Source organism: Cydia pomonella, chromosome 10 (genome assembly GCF_033807575.1).
Source record: "Cydia pomonella isolate Wapato2018A chromosome 10, ilCydPomo1, whole genome shotgun sequence".
Classification (NCBI taxonomy): domain Eukaryota; kingdom Metazoa; phylum Arthropoda; class Insecta; order Lepidoptera; family Tortricidae; genus Cydia; species Cydia pomonella.
The window spans coordinates 14786668-14801624 of NC_084712.1; the positions used below are offsets into that span (position 1 = coordinate 14786668).

At 37.8% G+C, this 14957-nt stretch overlaps 1 protein-coding gene across 2 annotated transcripts in view; it reads right to left on the reverse strand.

Moving 5' to 3' along the window:
* Positions 1–3798: 3798 nt before the first annotated feature.
* The window catches only part of LOC133522228 (uncharacterized), a 30880-nt gene continuing 19721 nt past the window's right edge, over positions 3799–14957 (reverse strand). For both annotated transcript variants that reach the window (XM_061857485.1, XM_061857486.1), the window contains exons 3-7: positions 13600–13775; positions 10075–10248; positions 5967–6064; positions 4486–4587; positions 3799–4204 (exon numbers count right to left, since the gene is read on the reverse strand). In XM_061857485.1, the coding sequence (XP_061713469.1) occupies positions 3838–4204; positions 4486–4587; positions 5967–6064; positions 10075–10248; positions 13600–13775 (917 nt within the window). In that variant the 3' untranslated portion in view covers positions 3799–3837. The remainder of the gene's footprint in view (positions 4205–4485; positions 4588–5966; positions 6065–10074; positions 10249–13599; positions 13776–14957) is intronic.

Genomic DNA, 14957 nt, shown 5'->3' on the forward strand with positions numbered 1-14957 from the left:
TACGAACCAGAAAAACTATACTCATCCCTTTCTTTTGGATGCTAGTAAGACAAGGACAGTATAATGCTGCTCTCTATCTAGGTACCGTCAAACTAGCCAACTTTGCCCACATTTTTCGAAAAAGTACCATTAAAAAACAATGAAAGGCTAACATTTATTCCGTCTTACCGCATCGATTGCATCATTTATCGCATCATTTTATTTACAAAAATATTTTTTAATCATCGGTTTAATTATTGACTTTTTTGGCAATTTTGTGGTCGGCTAAATCTGAGGTTTTCGCCAACATTGCCCCCGTCAATTTCGTATGAAAATACAGCTAGTAAGACGTTGAAACAAGGATCACTTCAAGATAAAGGGTAATCCTATCATTCCCTTTTAAACTCTTAGGATTAAACACGTTAACTTCTGTACAAAATGTGTGGGCAGTGTTCCCTAACCGTTTTTGCATATTTCAATACAAGACGCATCGCGTGCAGCATTCGCAAAAGTGTTAGGGTTGTCACTTTTGAGAAAATCCGTCATAGAGTCAAACCAAGATAAGTTGGCAGCGATTTTGATAGCCCAGGAAGACGGGTTATTTTAAACGCTAAACTTCTATGAAATTATGACGTTTACTTGACACTTGCTACGTCTGGGCTATCAAAATCGCTGCCAACTTATCTTGGTCTGACTCTAATAGCTTATAGGCCGAAAAATATGATTACTGTAATTTTCATACTTTCGAAACGACAGAAATAACTGTTTATTTGTCAAAGGGTTCTTATTTTATCATAAATTTTTTTCCCGCAGAACTATACCCTACAGTTGACAACTCGCTGAAGAGTCAAATTAAGCACACGCGTGTTATATAGTTTTGCCACAAATATAACCTTTTTTTCTACCAATAATAGTAGTGTTACTAATATAACTGTTTAAAGATACGTGGAAGCAAAGTTGGCTATTAGTTTAACGGTATGTTTGAAATGAGACAATCCTAGGCCATTTTAGCACAAACCGCGCTTTAGTAGCAGATTTTAGTAAGTACCTACTTACCCCAAAATTCACAGAAACTAAGAACAAGTGCAAAAATATGTCTCGAAAGAATAGTCTCATAAATATGGTACTACGCTCTTATTACACTGGAATAAGATGCTATGGGACATATTTTTGAGTAAGATGTGTACACCCATATTTTTACCCTTGACTGTTCGTGACGTGGGCATGTGCCGCTGTGGGCAGTGGGCGTCTCTCGAATCTCTTTATCTCCCTGTCTAACGCTCTTGCATATTCGAGCGATAGAGGAACAGATAAAGAAATTGCTCGGGTATGAGGGCTTTGCTCCCTTGTAAAACAAATCAATCACTATTATTTAGTAGAGTTTAAATAAAATATACATAAAAGGTTATCCGTCAACTTTATTCTTTAATTTAGGTATTTCGATAAGTTACAGGTACGACACGGTATAATGTATTACAGTTATAAACTATACGTTGTTAAGCACTAATTACTTACACAAATATTTTTTAGTTACTACAATATGATAACTATACACAAATTTTCTAAATTAATGTCACATACAATTTGATTATTTTGTACTTCAGAGACTTGGGTCAAGCTTAGCAAACGGTTTCGGGTAAAAGTTACAACTTTTCTGGGGGGCTACCGTGAACATCAAAATTATAAAATTGGCTATCCGCGTCCCTGTTAATCGAATATAACAAATTGCAAGATCAATAGAGATTTAGGTACCTAGACTTTCTTCGATTTCAGACTTTCACGGTAGCTGTCCTGTTTTCACTATGACACTTGAAACGGAAAAGCGTAATGTAATGCTATCACTACAGCAAACATATTGAAGAGAATCTTATATCTCAAGCTCTTTCGTAGAGACTGCGCCGAATATTTTACTGGCAGGCAAATATAATAAATAGGCCGAGATTCTTAATCGAAATTAGATCGATGATAAACTCGGTTAGTTCATAACTCGTCCATCACTAAATTCGTATGCAATCATTATTTTCATGTCTGCTTTAGTGTTCGCATAATATAATACCTGTACATAACTATTCCACTTAATTTGAAGGTTCAATTTGTGTTCTGTTTCAAAATTGGATTACGAAACAAACTTAACAGTCATTTTTAACATCAACGTGTAACGGTAACAACTGACAATCTGACATAGTTATTGCAATAATAATATATGATTTTATTTCCAGTGGAGAAGTTAACAAAAAGCGGCCAAGTGCGAGTCGGACTCGCGCATGAAGGGTTCCGTACAATTTAAGACGTATTAAAAAAAAATCTTCTTACTAGATCTTGTTCAACATTTTACCACTTTGGACACAAATTTTACCACTTTGGAAGTGTCTCTCGCGCAAACTATTCAGTTTAGAAAAAAATGATATTAGGAACCTAAATATCATTTTTGAAGACCTATCCATAGATACCTTACACGTATATGTCTGATGAAAAAAAATTTTTTTTAAATTTTATTACTTGTTAAAAAAAAAACTACTCACTAGATCTCGTTCAAACCAATTTTCGGTGGAAGTTTGCATGGTAATGTATATCATATATTTTTTTTAGATTTTTCATTCTGTTATTTTAGAAGTTACAGGGGGGGGGACACACTTTTTTTCACTTTGGAAGGTTCTCTCGTGGAAACTATTCAGTTTAGAAAAAAATGATATTAGAAACCTCAATATCATTTTTGAAGACCTATCCATAGATACCCCACACGTATGGGTATGATGAAAAAAAAATTTTTTTTTTAATTTCATGACGTATTAAAAAAAAACTACTTACTAGATCTCGTTCAAACCAATTTTCGGTGGAAGTTTACATGGCAATGTATCATATATTTTTTTTAGATTTTTCATTCTGTTATTTTAGAAGTTACGGGGGGGGGGGGGGGGGGGGGGGGGGGGGACACACATTTGACCACTTTGGAAGTGTCTCTCGCGCAAACTATTCATTTTAGAAAAAAATGATATTAGAAACCTCAATATCATTTTTGAAGACCTATCCATAGATACCCCACACGTATGGGTTTGATGAAAAAAGATTTTTTGAGTTTCAGTTCTAAGTATGGGGAACCCCCAAAATTTATTGTTTTTTTTCTATTTTTGTGTAAACATCCTAATGCGGTTCATAGAATACATCTACTTACCAAGTTTGAACAGTAAAGCTCTTATAGTTTCGGAAAAAAGTGGCTGTGACAGAATCGGACAGACAGACGGACATGACGAATCTATAAGGGTTCCGTTTTTTGCCATTTGGCTACGGAACCCTAAAAATGCTAGATAGGTGGGTAATAAGTGTAAAGTTACGTATTGACTAGAATTATTAAGATAGAAAAACATACAAATATATTTAAACCAAATTAATAAAATATAATATAACTAATGTAAAATTTATAAAAACGAATCCGACACCCCATTTATGAAACCATATTTATATTGGAATAAAATCGAATGAATGTAATCATAAAATGAATATCATAGACAAATGAGGTTTAGGTATATTTGGGATAATGTCAAAATTTCCTCTATTTTGGAATTCGGTTGTTAAGATATCTGTCAGTTATTTTTGTTACACGTCGCATAGGTACCTACACGTTTCCCTAAGAGAGACCCTACGCTAGCGTCTCCCGAGTGTCGGCGTCTAGTCAACTCTATGGCTGCTGCTCGACGCAACGTTGGCGCAACTGCGCAGCGACGCCGTTTTCCATAGCGCCGATTAGATGCCGACGCTCAAAAGATGCTAGTGTGGGGTGGCCTTATAAAATGTCACGTAGGTTTATTGAAAACATTGGAATGCTGGAAGAAATGCTATTTATTTCTATTCTATTCTTTGTTATAGCTCTGTGGTCAGTTCGTCCTGTGGTCTTCTTGTCATTTCAAATAGCTCGTCTTCGAGCCACACACTCTCTCTTCTAACAATCGGTCTCCTCTCCCAGGGATCGGAGAGGACTATTGTCTCTTTCTCTTTCTCTATCTGCGAGTAGCTAGGCGGCCGGACGTCCGCCCATTGGCTCTCTAATTCTTTATCCAAATTACTGTCGTATGACGTTGGAGAGTATGAAGGGGGCTTAAAGGTGGAGAAGGACTGCTGAGTGATCTCTGAGTCGGAGCTTTGGCTCGGTGGGGGCGAGAGGAAATTCACTAGTTGATGCTCTTGCGACTGCGGTGGCAGTGGGTTGCGGCTGTAGCGTTTTAGTATTCTGAAAATTAAAGAAACGTCAAATTAATGTCTGCGCCTTTAAATAAGTTGGGTAAACTTTAAAATGTCTCCTAAAAGATTGAAGCGTCTTTCATAGGAGTAATAGTAATTCTTAAACCTTTTGTGTTTATTAATTAATTACAAAAACAAAAGAGTCTCCGATTTAGAATTTCTGAAAGAAGAACTAAGTGTAGGCTGTTATTCCTGACAGTTAGCACAATTTGAAGAAATGAAAAAGGCTACATTTGATAATTTCGTTCATTTAAATGAAATAAGGACTACCTTTCAGCCCAGCTGGCTAGCCGTGGCCACTCCTCCGGCACTACGGGCACTTGCTGCTTATTCAACAGAATAAGCAGCTTCGCCAGGTCGCTCATCACGCAACTGTAAAAAAAACGTAATTTTAGACAAACAAAAAAATCAAACCATAGGGTGCCATTCGACCAGAGATGTGCAGCTCCAGCTACAGCTACGTTTCAAATGTATGAAAACATAGCATAGCACAGCATAGCACATCTCTGGTCGTAAGGCACCCGTAATCTAGACTTTAGTGCATCCTTATAGTCATAAAGCCCCTTCGTTTTGTTCTTAATTGTACGCTGCTCTGACGAGTGATTGGACACATTCGCTGATCTGACGGTTGAACCCTGTCAAATAAATGAAAGTTTTATCCCAATGAAAGCTGTCATTTTTTCCCTCACCGCGCGTTTTTGTAAATTGCCCCCACCTCGTTTCCTTTTAAAAACCGCGAGGGCCAACTCTAAACCAAAGGAAAAGTAGGTAGGTATTACTGTTTTTTTTTAAAGGTACAAAAATAAAACATAAAGGTGTAATAAACAACTATTAACTTCCTAATGTAAACATATAAAACCCATTAGGGCGTAAATTCACTGCGTTAAAATAGGAATTGTTTACTTTTGAACTTTTAACTATTTAAACCGATTTATTTTCTCAAACATGAATTAAAAAGCAACCTTACTAAATGGTAATAAAGTTTATAGTTACAAAGAAATATAAAACGTACGGAAAAGTCCAAAAGTTTGATACAAAGCCCCAGTACAAGTCGTAACATTATGTCTTCACTATACATAGAGTTCAAAGGAGTGAATTATTTGTATTGCAGAAGACACGCAGACATTTTCAACATCCAACAATGCTTATTATTACATTAACCTGAAGTACACAATTTAAGCGGATTATAAATTTACATACAAAGATGATAATTCGCAGTATAATATCCTTTGCAATAAAAACCGAAATAAGGTATAGGCTGTTTGATATCGACGTGGGATAATGTAGTCTTAGGGCCTACCGCGAGAAACGAAAAGCACGTTATCTCCCTCTCTATCGCTCTTGAATATTCGAGCCCTCTGCTCATCTCTGCCCCACCAAACATTGCAGCCATAAGGGCCACCCCACACTAGCATCTTTTGAGCGTCGACGTCTAGTTAGCGCTATGGAAAACAGCGTCGAGCAGCAGCCATAGAATTGACTAGACGCCGACGCTCGGGAGACGCTAGTGTGGGATGGCTATAAGTTCAACGGTATACATTTAGTACCTACCTACAGATTTCTGCAGATAGCTGGCAAACGCGTTACGTCTGCGACTGCAAAGTAGACCTTTTTGAGGAATACCCCCGTGGATGACCGCGATTTCGTAATATTTCGTGTCATGTCGTGACTTCGAGAGTGGCATACCAAGTAGAAAAGTACTATTGTGAACTTTAGACATAATTATCAAGGCAGTTTAATTACACAATTACCTGTAAGCCATTGCGGCATCGTTGTTGCCCAGCTGATACAGTTCCCGGACCTGGTGCCGGGTGTGGTTCAATATTGCTAGCAACGTGTAGGCGTGTGGCTGCAAACCAAAAGAAATAAATAAATAAAATAGTGTAATTATTAATATTATTGTGTTTGTCTTTAGATAGCGGCACCTACAAAGTTTTCATAGAAGCTTGGTGCAGGTGCTTGCGGTCATCCTTGTATAATAATTAATAGTATTTTATGCAACAGGTACATAATAAGGGTTCTTAACATTAAAAGGCCGAAGTTACAAAACGAAACGAAGTTGAGTTTTGTAAAGACAGGCCCGAGAATTTTAAGATAGCGATGCACGCAATATGTTTTCTAAGACAGCAGCAAATACCTAAAATGATAAATAAAATCAAAGTCTATATAGGTTTGTAGATCTTTGCCTAGATGTCAGCATTACGAGTAAACTTTTGTTATTTTTTTTACAATTATTATCAGTATCGACTGGGGCGCGGGGGCTCCATATGAGCCATGCTTCTTATGAAGTTGATTTCGATCTCACTGGCAGTAATTTAATGGACAAATAAAAGTGCTGGAGTAGAAAAAGTTAGAATCGTACTCAGATACCAGTAAAATCTCTAAATATAAGTATTGTTAAAAAAATGTTTCTTAATGATTCAGTAGCACACATTACTTAAAGTACTTGAGATAAAAGAACATAGGCATAATTTAACGTTGCATAATGGATTACCTACAAGTAAGGCACAAGCTCAATGTTATGCACGCTTTACCAACATACTTTGCCATATCTGGCGTCGTAATCGTTTACAACAACGCCGAGACTGCAAGTACGTACATATTCTATGGAATCTTAGGGAATTTACATTTACTAAAACGGTGAGGAATACCTATCTACACTGCTAGCTACGTAAATTAAACATAGATAAAACAGTCGAAACCGTTTCGCTGAATTAGAAAAGAAATATTTAACTAAGAAATTCATAAACTTATAGTAGGAAAAAATTACTTATTGCGTAATTATTCGTAAATAAGTATCCTAATTATATAACTTATAGTAAACATCCCTTGGTATATTAAGTATTTATCATCAGTTTTTAAAACACTGGCATCATTTTACCATAAACAAGGGTCATAGAGCTGCTTAAGTTTGATTTTTTGTTGATTATTGTTACCTAGTTTGTAAACGAATGGCGTCATACTGCTCAGGACTGGAGCAATAAAACATAGTTTTATTTTGTTAATAATACTGAAACTAATTGCATTATCTTTCACTAAATACATCGGAAACATAAAGGACGAATATGACATTCAACTTATAACGAACTTACAATGTTTATATTAATGTGTTATACCGGGTGTTTCCTGTAACAGGAGCAATAAATTAAACTGTAGGCTGAACTCCTCAAACTCACCAACATTTGTTCAGCAACTTTTAAAAATAAATTATGTTTTAATTTTTATTACACATTGAAGTTAATTCTAAGACGCAATATATTGCAAAGCGTGACCAGCAACGTCAAACACACTAATGTCAACGTACATTGAAAATAATATTGGATTTGTATGAAAAAGATAAAATCTATAGATTTCATAATTTTTAAAAGTTGTTAATCAAAAGTTATGTCGTTTTAGGAGTACAATATATGGTTTAATTATTTGCTCGTGTTACAGGAAACACCCGGTATATATATATATATATATATATTACCTATTAGTTTGTATATTGGCCTATTCGTTTTAGACTTAATATTTCTTGTCACACTACACCCACCTTATCAAATTTCTGTTTGGCCCAGTGGTTGACTGGTAGAGAATGCCTCAAGGCATTAAGTCCGCCTGTTGTACGTTTTACTAGTATTTGTGCAATTAAGTTTAAAATAAATAACGCATAAAGCGCAGCAAAGCAGACATTATACAGTTGTCGGTGAAATATGAAAAATACTCTAAATTTTCTCTTAAATGTCCAATTATTGGTGCCCTTAACATACTTGAATAAATAGATCATATTAGGTATTCCTCATTATTCTATCCTATTGATTCCGAATAGCCCAGTGGTCGCCAGTCTTAAAGTGAATTTTACAGGCAAATTGTGCAAAAAACGCTTTATTTAGGTTTACTAACCAATTTACTGAAAATTCATTCTAAGTAACTAGTTGTTTATAACACTCATACCATGTAAGTATGCCAGTATATTATATACTAGTATACTAGGATTATACCAAGTACCTGATGCTAATAGGTACGCTAATACACACATATTTACATCTACGCAACGACGCAAATGTACTGCTGTAGATAATGTTTAGCTAGTATCGATTGCCCGGTGGCTGTAGTATTCTTTGTCAATAGCAAGTGCTTGTACAGACGACGTGTCAAACCCACTGTTAACCAGTCACATCCGCACCTTTCTTTGTTGGATACTTTATCAATGTCACTTAGTGAAGTAACATCAAACAGTTATTCCACCTTAGCTAATGCATATAATGCAGTTCCTGTTGACTAGTTACGAGTACTGTAAATGCAAGATTTAACGATTAAACTTGTAAAGTAAGAGGTAGTTTTATGTATCAAGTAATCTAATCGGTCGTTAATTTCGAGACTGGCGAGAGAAGTAATGGACATGTAAACCATGACAAGGTAGCGTAATGTGTTGAGAGAAGAAAATAAGGAATTAGGTAGGTAGGTATATTAACTACCGGAAAACATTTGTTTATCATATTAACATTAGTTTGCTGCTAACGAAACTAACAGTCAGTTTGTGTGAAGCAGGTAAGTAGAAATTAATGCTAAAATAAAAACTGCAGTTTAAAGCCTAGCTGTCCTGTTGTGGAGTTGGTGGTAGTGTTAGTGGTAAAACTACGATGAAGTAACGTTTCTCACTCCAGTGCCACTAATAATATCCGTTTAACAGGATTCCTGAACGTAAGAGCTAGGTTAGGTAATGTCTCGTTAGTGAGTGATCCATCGTGTTTGAGAGTTTTAATGTGCCTGTATACACGCGCGTGCACTCAGCACGGTTTGTGCACGCTAACGCTATTATCATATATATGTAAGTAGTTATTTCTTTTACAAGGGGGCAAAGTTGTTGTTTAACCGCTCGTCCTAATATTGATACCCGAGCAAGCGAAAGATTCCAAACACGAGCGTAGCGAGTGGTTCGCGAAGTGGAATCTTGAGTGTTACAAGGGTTTCAAGGCACGAGGGTTAAACAAACTTCGCCTCCGAGTGAAGCACAAAATTTATCACCACACCAACCCGAGGAATATATTAACTATGAAGTACCAAAAAAATCAAACCAAATCAAATCCAAATGAACGAAATATGCATCTGATTACTTTGCCCCACACGTGGATAAAATGTAACTTTCTCATAAGTTTTTGAACAATCAAGAGGGCTTTACCATTACCAGTTGGTGTGGTGCAAAATTATTATGCTAAGGATCACGTCGGTACTTTACTTTCAAAGAGTTCAGGGTGCGTAGACAAGATGCCAATCGGTAATGCGCCGTAGCGAACGAAATGCAACTATTTCTGTCGCACTAATATGGAAGAGTGATAGACAGAGATAACTACCTACGCTACGCTACGGAGTGTGAACGATTAGCATCTTGTCTACACACCCTGCCCTTTGTGAAACTCTCTAAGCCGCGTGTCATTGTCCAAGCCAGGCTACGGCAACGGTTGCAACTGCAACGCGTGACATGGTGACGACTAGCAACACGCAATTACAATCAATCATGCCTCATTAGGGTTCTTACTCTGATTGCGATACTTCCTAAGCCACGTGTCGTCGTTCAAGCCGAGCTATGGCAGCGGTTGCCTGCACGCCCGTGCGCCGCTTCGGCATGGAGCATATTACGTGGCCCTAGCGGCAACTAGCAACTACACCACACATGCCCCTTGATGGTACTTACTCGCAAGCAGTCCGGCTGTTCGTGAAACTCTCTAAGCCGTGTGTCGTCGTCCATGCCAGGCTGCGGCAACGGCTGCAAGTGCACCCATTTGTCTCTACGGCACCACGCGTATATCACCCAATGGCGACGATTACCACTCAAACTACCTACAAGGCTACAATCATGCCTATGAGGATACTTACTCGCAAGCAGTCCAGCTGTTTGTGGAACTCTCTAAGCCGCGTGTCGTCATCCAACCCAGGTTGTGGCAGCGGTTGCGAGCGCGGCCGTGAGCCGCTCCGGCAGCGCGCATACGTCGCGCCGGCGACGACTAGCAGCACACAGACAACTATGCCACACGCGCCGCCGACTAACACCTGCAAACAAATTGTATTAAATGTCAACAAAACATTTTAAGAATGTGATTTTTTGATACTAAATCTGAACCAAAATCATTATCGGAGTGTCTTTCATATAACATGTTGCGAAGTCTAAATATTTGTATTTGTCGTTGCACATTGCATCCATAGCTCTCGTCTTGCGCTTATCTATGAGAAACTTTTAAAGATGTCTTATCTATAGTGCTTAACGCGCTTGTTATGTTGCAATAGGCGTTTTACGAGGTACGACGATGTTTTTATGCATCACAGTACAAAAACTAGACTAGTATTGTTAAGACCATACTTATGCTTGATTATCTAACTAAGGTAATCTCAGTTATTCGCCGTAAGACGGTGTTCAAAATCTTAACAACCCGAGCTCGCCGCACCCCGCACCGAATTTAATTAACCAAGCTCAGAAGGGAACCTGAGTCATCATATGAGATCACATATGTAAACTTAATTTTATTCATAGAATGCTAAGTGATGCATAAAATAATATCTTCAAGTCTGAGCACAGTCACCCACGATAGATTACTTAAATTCAATTGGAAAATTTAAATGACACAATAGGCATGTGCAATATCTGTTAAAATGTGTGCAATTGAGTAACTATACTCGTATATGATTTTTTTTGATCAAACTCCCAGATAAGTTCTTCAAGTATCGTCGTCCGAGTAAAATACCCATATATGATTGAGTGTGGCACATGTTAAACAGTTTGATAATTTGAGTCCACGAAAGTTCACATATTTATATATGAAACGAAAGGCGTCGTCATTGCTTTTAGTTCCACCAGTTCACCACGCACTTAGCACATAGGTAAGTAGGCAAGGTAAGCATTTGCTAATTTCCATGATACAGTTCCGTGTCACGAACAAGACGGAAGCGTTAAACGTGGAAAGTGGTTCGCGTGGCTATAAACACATGTTAGTACACGCACGTGCACGCTTGAATTACTTTCGTTACTTCATCTGTGTCGCTCATCATCTTGCCATATATGATACTCACATGAATAGATAATAGTACTTATCTATGTTGATAACTAAGGTCTAAAAAAAACTAATTCTGCTTTCACTATCTGACGCACAATGCTGAATCGCACGCACAATGCAAATAAGAACATTATCAGCTGAGCCAGCTGGCCGTTTTTAGCACTGTTTGAAGTAACCTAGTTCTTATAAAAACAGTAATATCAAAAAAAGTAAAACGTACAGACACATACGGGTCATATTTAACTCATATAAAAAAATATTCATATAGTGCCAAAATCCAGGGAGGAAAATGTCGAGAACGTTTGTATTTTTATAAAAAAAATTATACTATGCCGGTGGTAAACAAGCATATGGCCCGCCTGATGGTAAGCAGTCTCCGTAGCCTATGTACGCCTGCAACTCCAGAGGAATTGTATGGAAGAACGACCATTAATGTATCCTCTTAACTTGTCGCTGCGGTTGTAAAATCAATAGGTACTACGTGTTATCTAGGGGGCTTATGATGGATGCGAATATCAACGTGATAATGATCAAGAGACACTCTATGCGTGTTCTTTAGACTCGCTATAGCTACGGTTGTTAGTTTACGCATTATTCGTGTCTTCTAACGGACGGTTAAAGGACACGGTTATTCGAAATGATAATGACAGGTTAAAAAGCATCAGTCTCTGTCTTTGTAGAGATAAAAAAATAAGACGTTCACTCTTCATTGTCACACTAATAATCACCACTGGGCCTGAACAGAAGTGCCATTCAAGCGCGTTGAGAGCTGCTTCGAGTCACTCGAAAGTCGTATTACCCGAAACAGTGAGTGAATCTTCATTGATGTTAGTAAACACGTAAGTGCACGCTTGGATTACTTTCGTTACTTCATCTGTGTCGCTCATCAAGTTGCTTCACACTGCATGCGATTGTGCTCTATATTTGACCTCATTATGGTATAAAGATCCTGCTGTTGTTGCAGAGATACGGCTAATCACTTGCATACTATTTAATTCCATAGATCAGCTTTGTTAATCTCAACTTTTTTTTATAAATCATGTTTGTTTATTACTCAATTACGGATAGAGTGCAGAATGTCATCTTACTCGAAATCCAAGCAGCGAGAAGCAGTAACGAATTGGTAACCATGCACATTGTTTTTGCGAGACGATATACCATAGCTACATATCGAATCGCAACAGTAATCCTAATTTGAAAGTAATTTATATACCTAAATTATTCGAAATGGGTTCTGGGAACTTAATAATAAAGGCTTTTTCCGCTAAAAATGTAAAGCGGCACTGAACATGTATGTGAGTTACCTAGAGGAGCTCCGTAGCTTTAACACATAATACCTTTTTGCTAGCACGTTCTCGTGAGAGTCATGCATATAGGCAGGGACCAGTAAATAATAAAAAACGCTCAAACGCGCCTTTCTGTTCTGTTACTATAGAAGTATAGCTAGAGACCGCTTCCACGCGCCACTTAGCGAAGTCTTCCGCGCTTATGTTTTCTTATAGCTTGTATATGTAGTTTTGACTTTAAAGCTCTTTTTGAGATTTAAAACAAGCGTAGAATTTTCATCGAGCGTGCTCGTGTCGCCGTCGGTACCAAGTTACACGAAATTTTGTCTTATTTATCAGACTGCGGCGAAATGAGCTGGATATTTATGTCTTAAGACTACGGCGGTTAGCAGGGTAAACGATGACACGTTAGCTTTAGCTCTGGCGTAACTCCTACGGCATGTCCGAAATCGGAAAATTCCCGATTTTATATTGAGGTTGGCAGTCTTATTACTTAAGTATCTTTGATAAAGTTAAGCTTAAGCCAGCTCTTAGCTCGTGACGACACATTGTCCCAGAAAGGTTCGTGCTTTGTATAATTAAATCGCGATGCTTACTCGTACATTGCCAAGCGCGTAGTGTTAACACTGTCATTAAAGTATGGTTGCAAGCCACGACGCTTTTACCGGGATATGTCGGCGTCACGACCTAGTGCGAACAGGCTTTGACGACGACCTAGATGTTCTTCAGACCACTTCTACTAGTGGCATTGTGATTTGTTTAGAGTTAGTTTCGATGTTGTGTCGTGTAACTATAGTTCACGGCAAGAGCGTAGTTTTAATATGTTATATGCAACAAAAAAGGCAAGCAAAATCAAATAGTATAATAAACGAACAGTAGTACAGTACAGTCAAGAAGCTGAAAACAAGTCTGCCGTGGCATATGGACATTATGTGATTATTATTTATTTATTATATATTATGTGTCTTGGGTAGTCTTCTTGTGCGCAGGATTCGCGCGAGCCGGCGGGGCAGGAACGTGTGCCAGTGCCGCCCGGCCAAGCTCGCTGCAGTGTGGATGATACATACCTCATTATAAGTATTGGAGGGGTAGCATACGCGGCCCATGAGGTGGTCATCATGTGCCCAGGCCTCGCGCGAGCCGGCGGGGCAGGAATGTGCACATGTACCGCCCGGCCAGACCAGCAGCCGGGCGCATTTGATGCAGCCGTCCGCTGCGCACCTCACACACTCTGTGCCGCAGCCTGGAACAAAGATTTTAATGTTATACGTAGCCGACAACCGTGATAAATAAGATAGGATTATGAGTTCCTTTGAAATCGGACGGAAGCTACACATACGGTACGTGGCACGGGCAGCGTCTGGTACTCGGCCGCCTAATTCATCGAGTCCCACAACGACAAGATTTTCATACCAAGTGATAGTTACGTGTAGTATGGTTCTCCTTATGGGATACGTATTTATGCATTGTCACTGCCGAATCAGTGCAAACTTAGCGTGGTCGAAGTCTAAACTTATAGGTGTAAGTACTAATTTGCAGCTAAAAGTTTAATTGTGTTATTCCATCATTTTCACCCCATATGTAATATTCAAGTAATTATTTTTACGTTCTTACTACAATGTTTTGTTAGACTGCTTGATTTGTTAACGATTATTATAATCGAAGGTTGTAATGTAAATTAATCTTGCCAGCTGTTCGTTGTTAATGTTTGTGACCTTTATTAAGTTAGTCCTCCTACTTACTACTCTAACAATCAAGGAAGAGTATTCTTATTTCTTAGATACAAAGCAAAGTGATAAAGTTATATAAGCCCATTAATTCTAGGTTATTTTATCGTTACGACCACAACAGATTCGAAACCAGATATTTTTGTGAAATTATCCTCAATATCCTTTTGCAAACTTCCTTAATCATTAATCTTGTTTTAAAAAGGAAGGTTAAAAATATTTGTGCCAAATTTCGAAACTCATTAATAACGTCCCTAAAGAATATTCGAGTGCTATCGTAAATACTTAAATAGGGTGGATATTTTAACAAAAGGCAGGCTTTTACAAGTTAACAACCCTCTATGAACATAAAAAAAATACAAGATCTTTTTAGTAGTTTATTCATTCGATCTCTTTATATAAAATCACTTTGTGATGAATGTCTTCTTAGTTTCTGCTACATTTTTTAAAGAAACGATTCCTAATTTGATTGTCTAACTTTAAAAGCTTAAAGCTAAAAAATTATATACTTAGGGAAGTAGTTAACTTTACAAGTACCTACTTGTATATACAAAGACAGGCAAATGCATTCTCAACTCACTAATACCATTCCACGAAATCACAAATTGATTGACCATGCAAAATTCAAAACCGTCATGCCACGTTACTCGTTACACATGCACTCATATTGCTTTACACATTCCATGCTCATAAGTCTC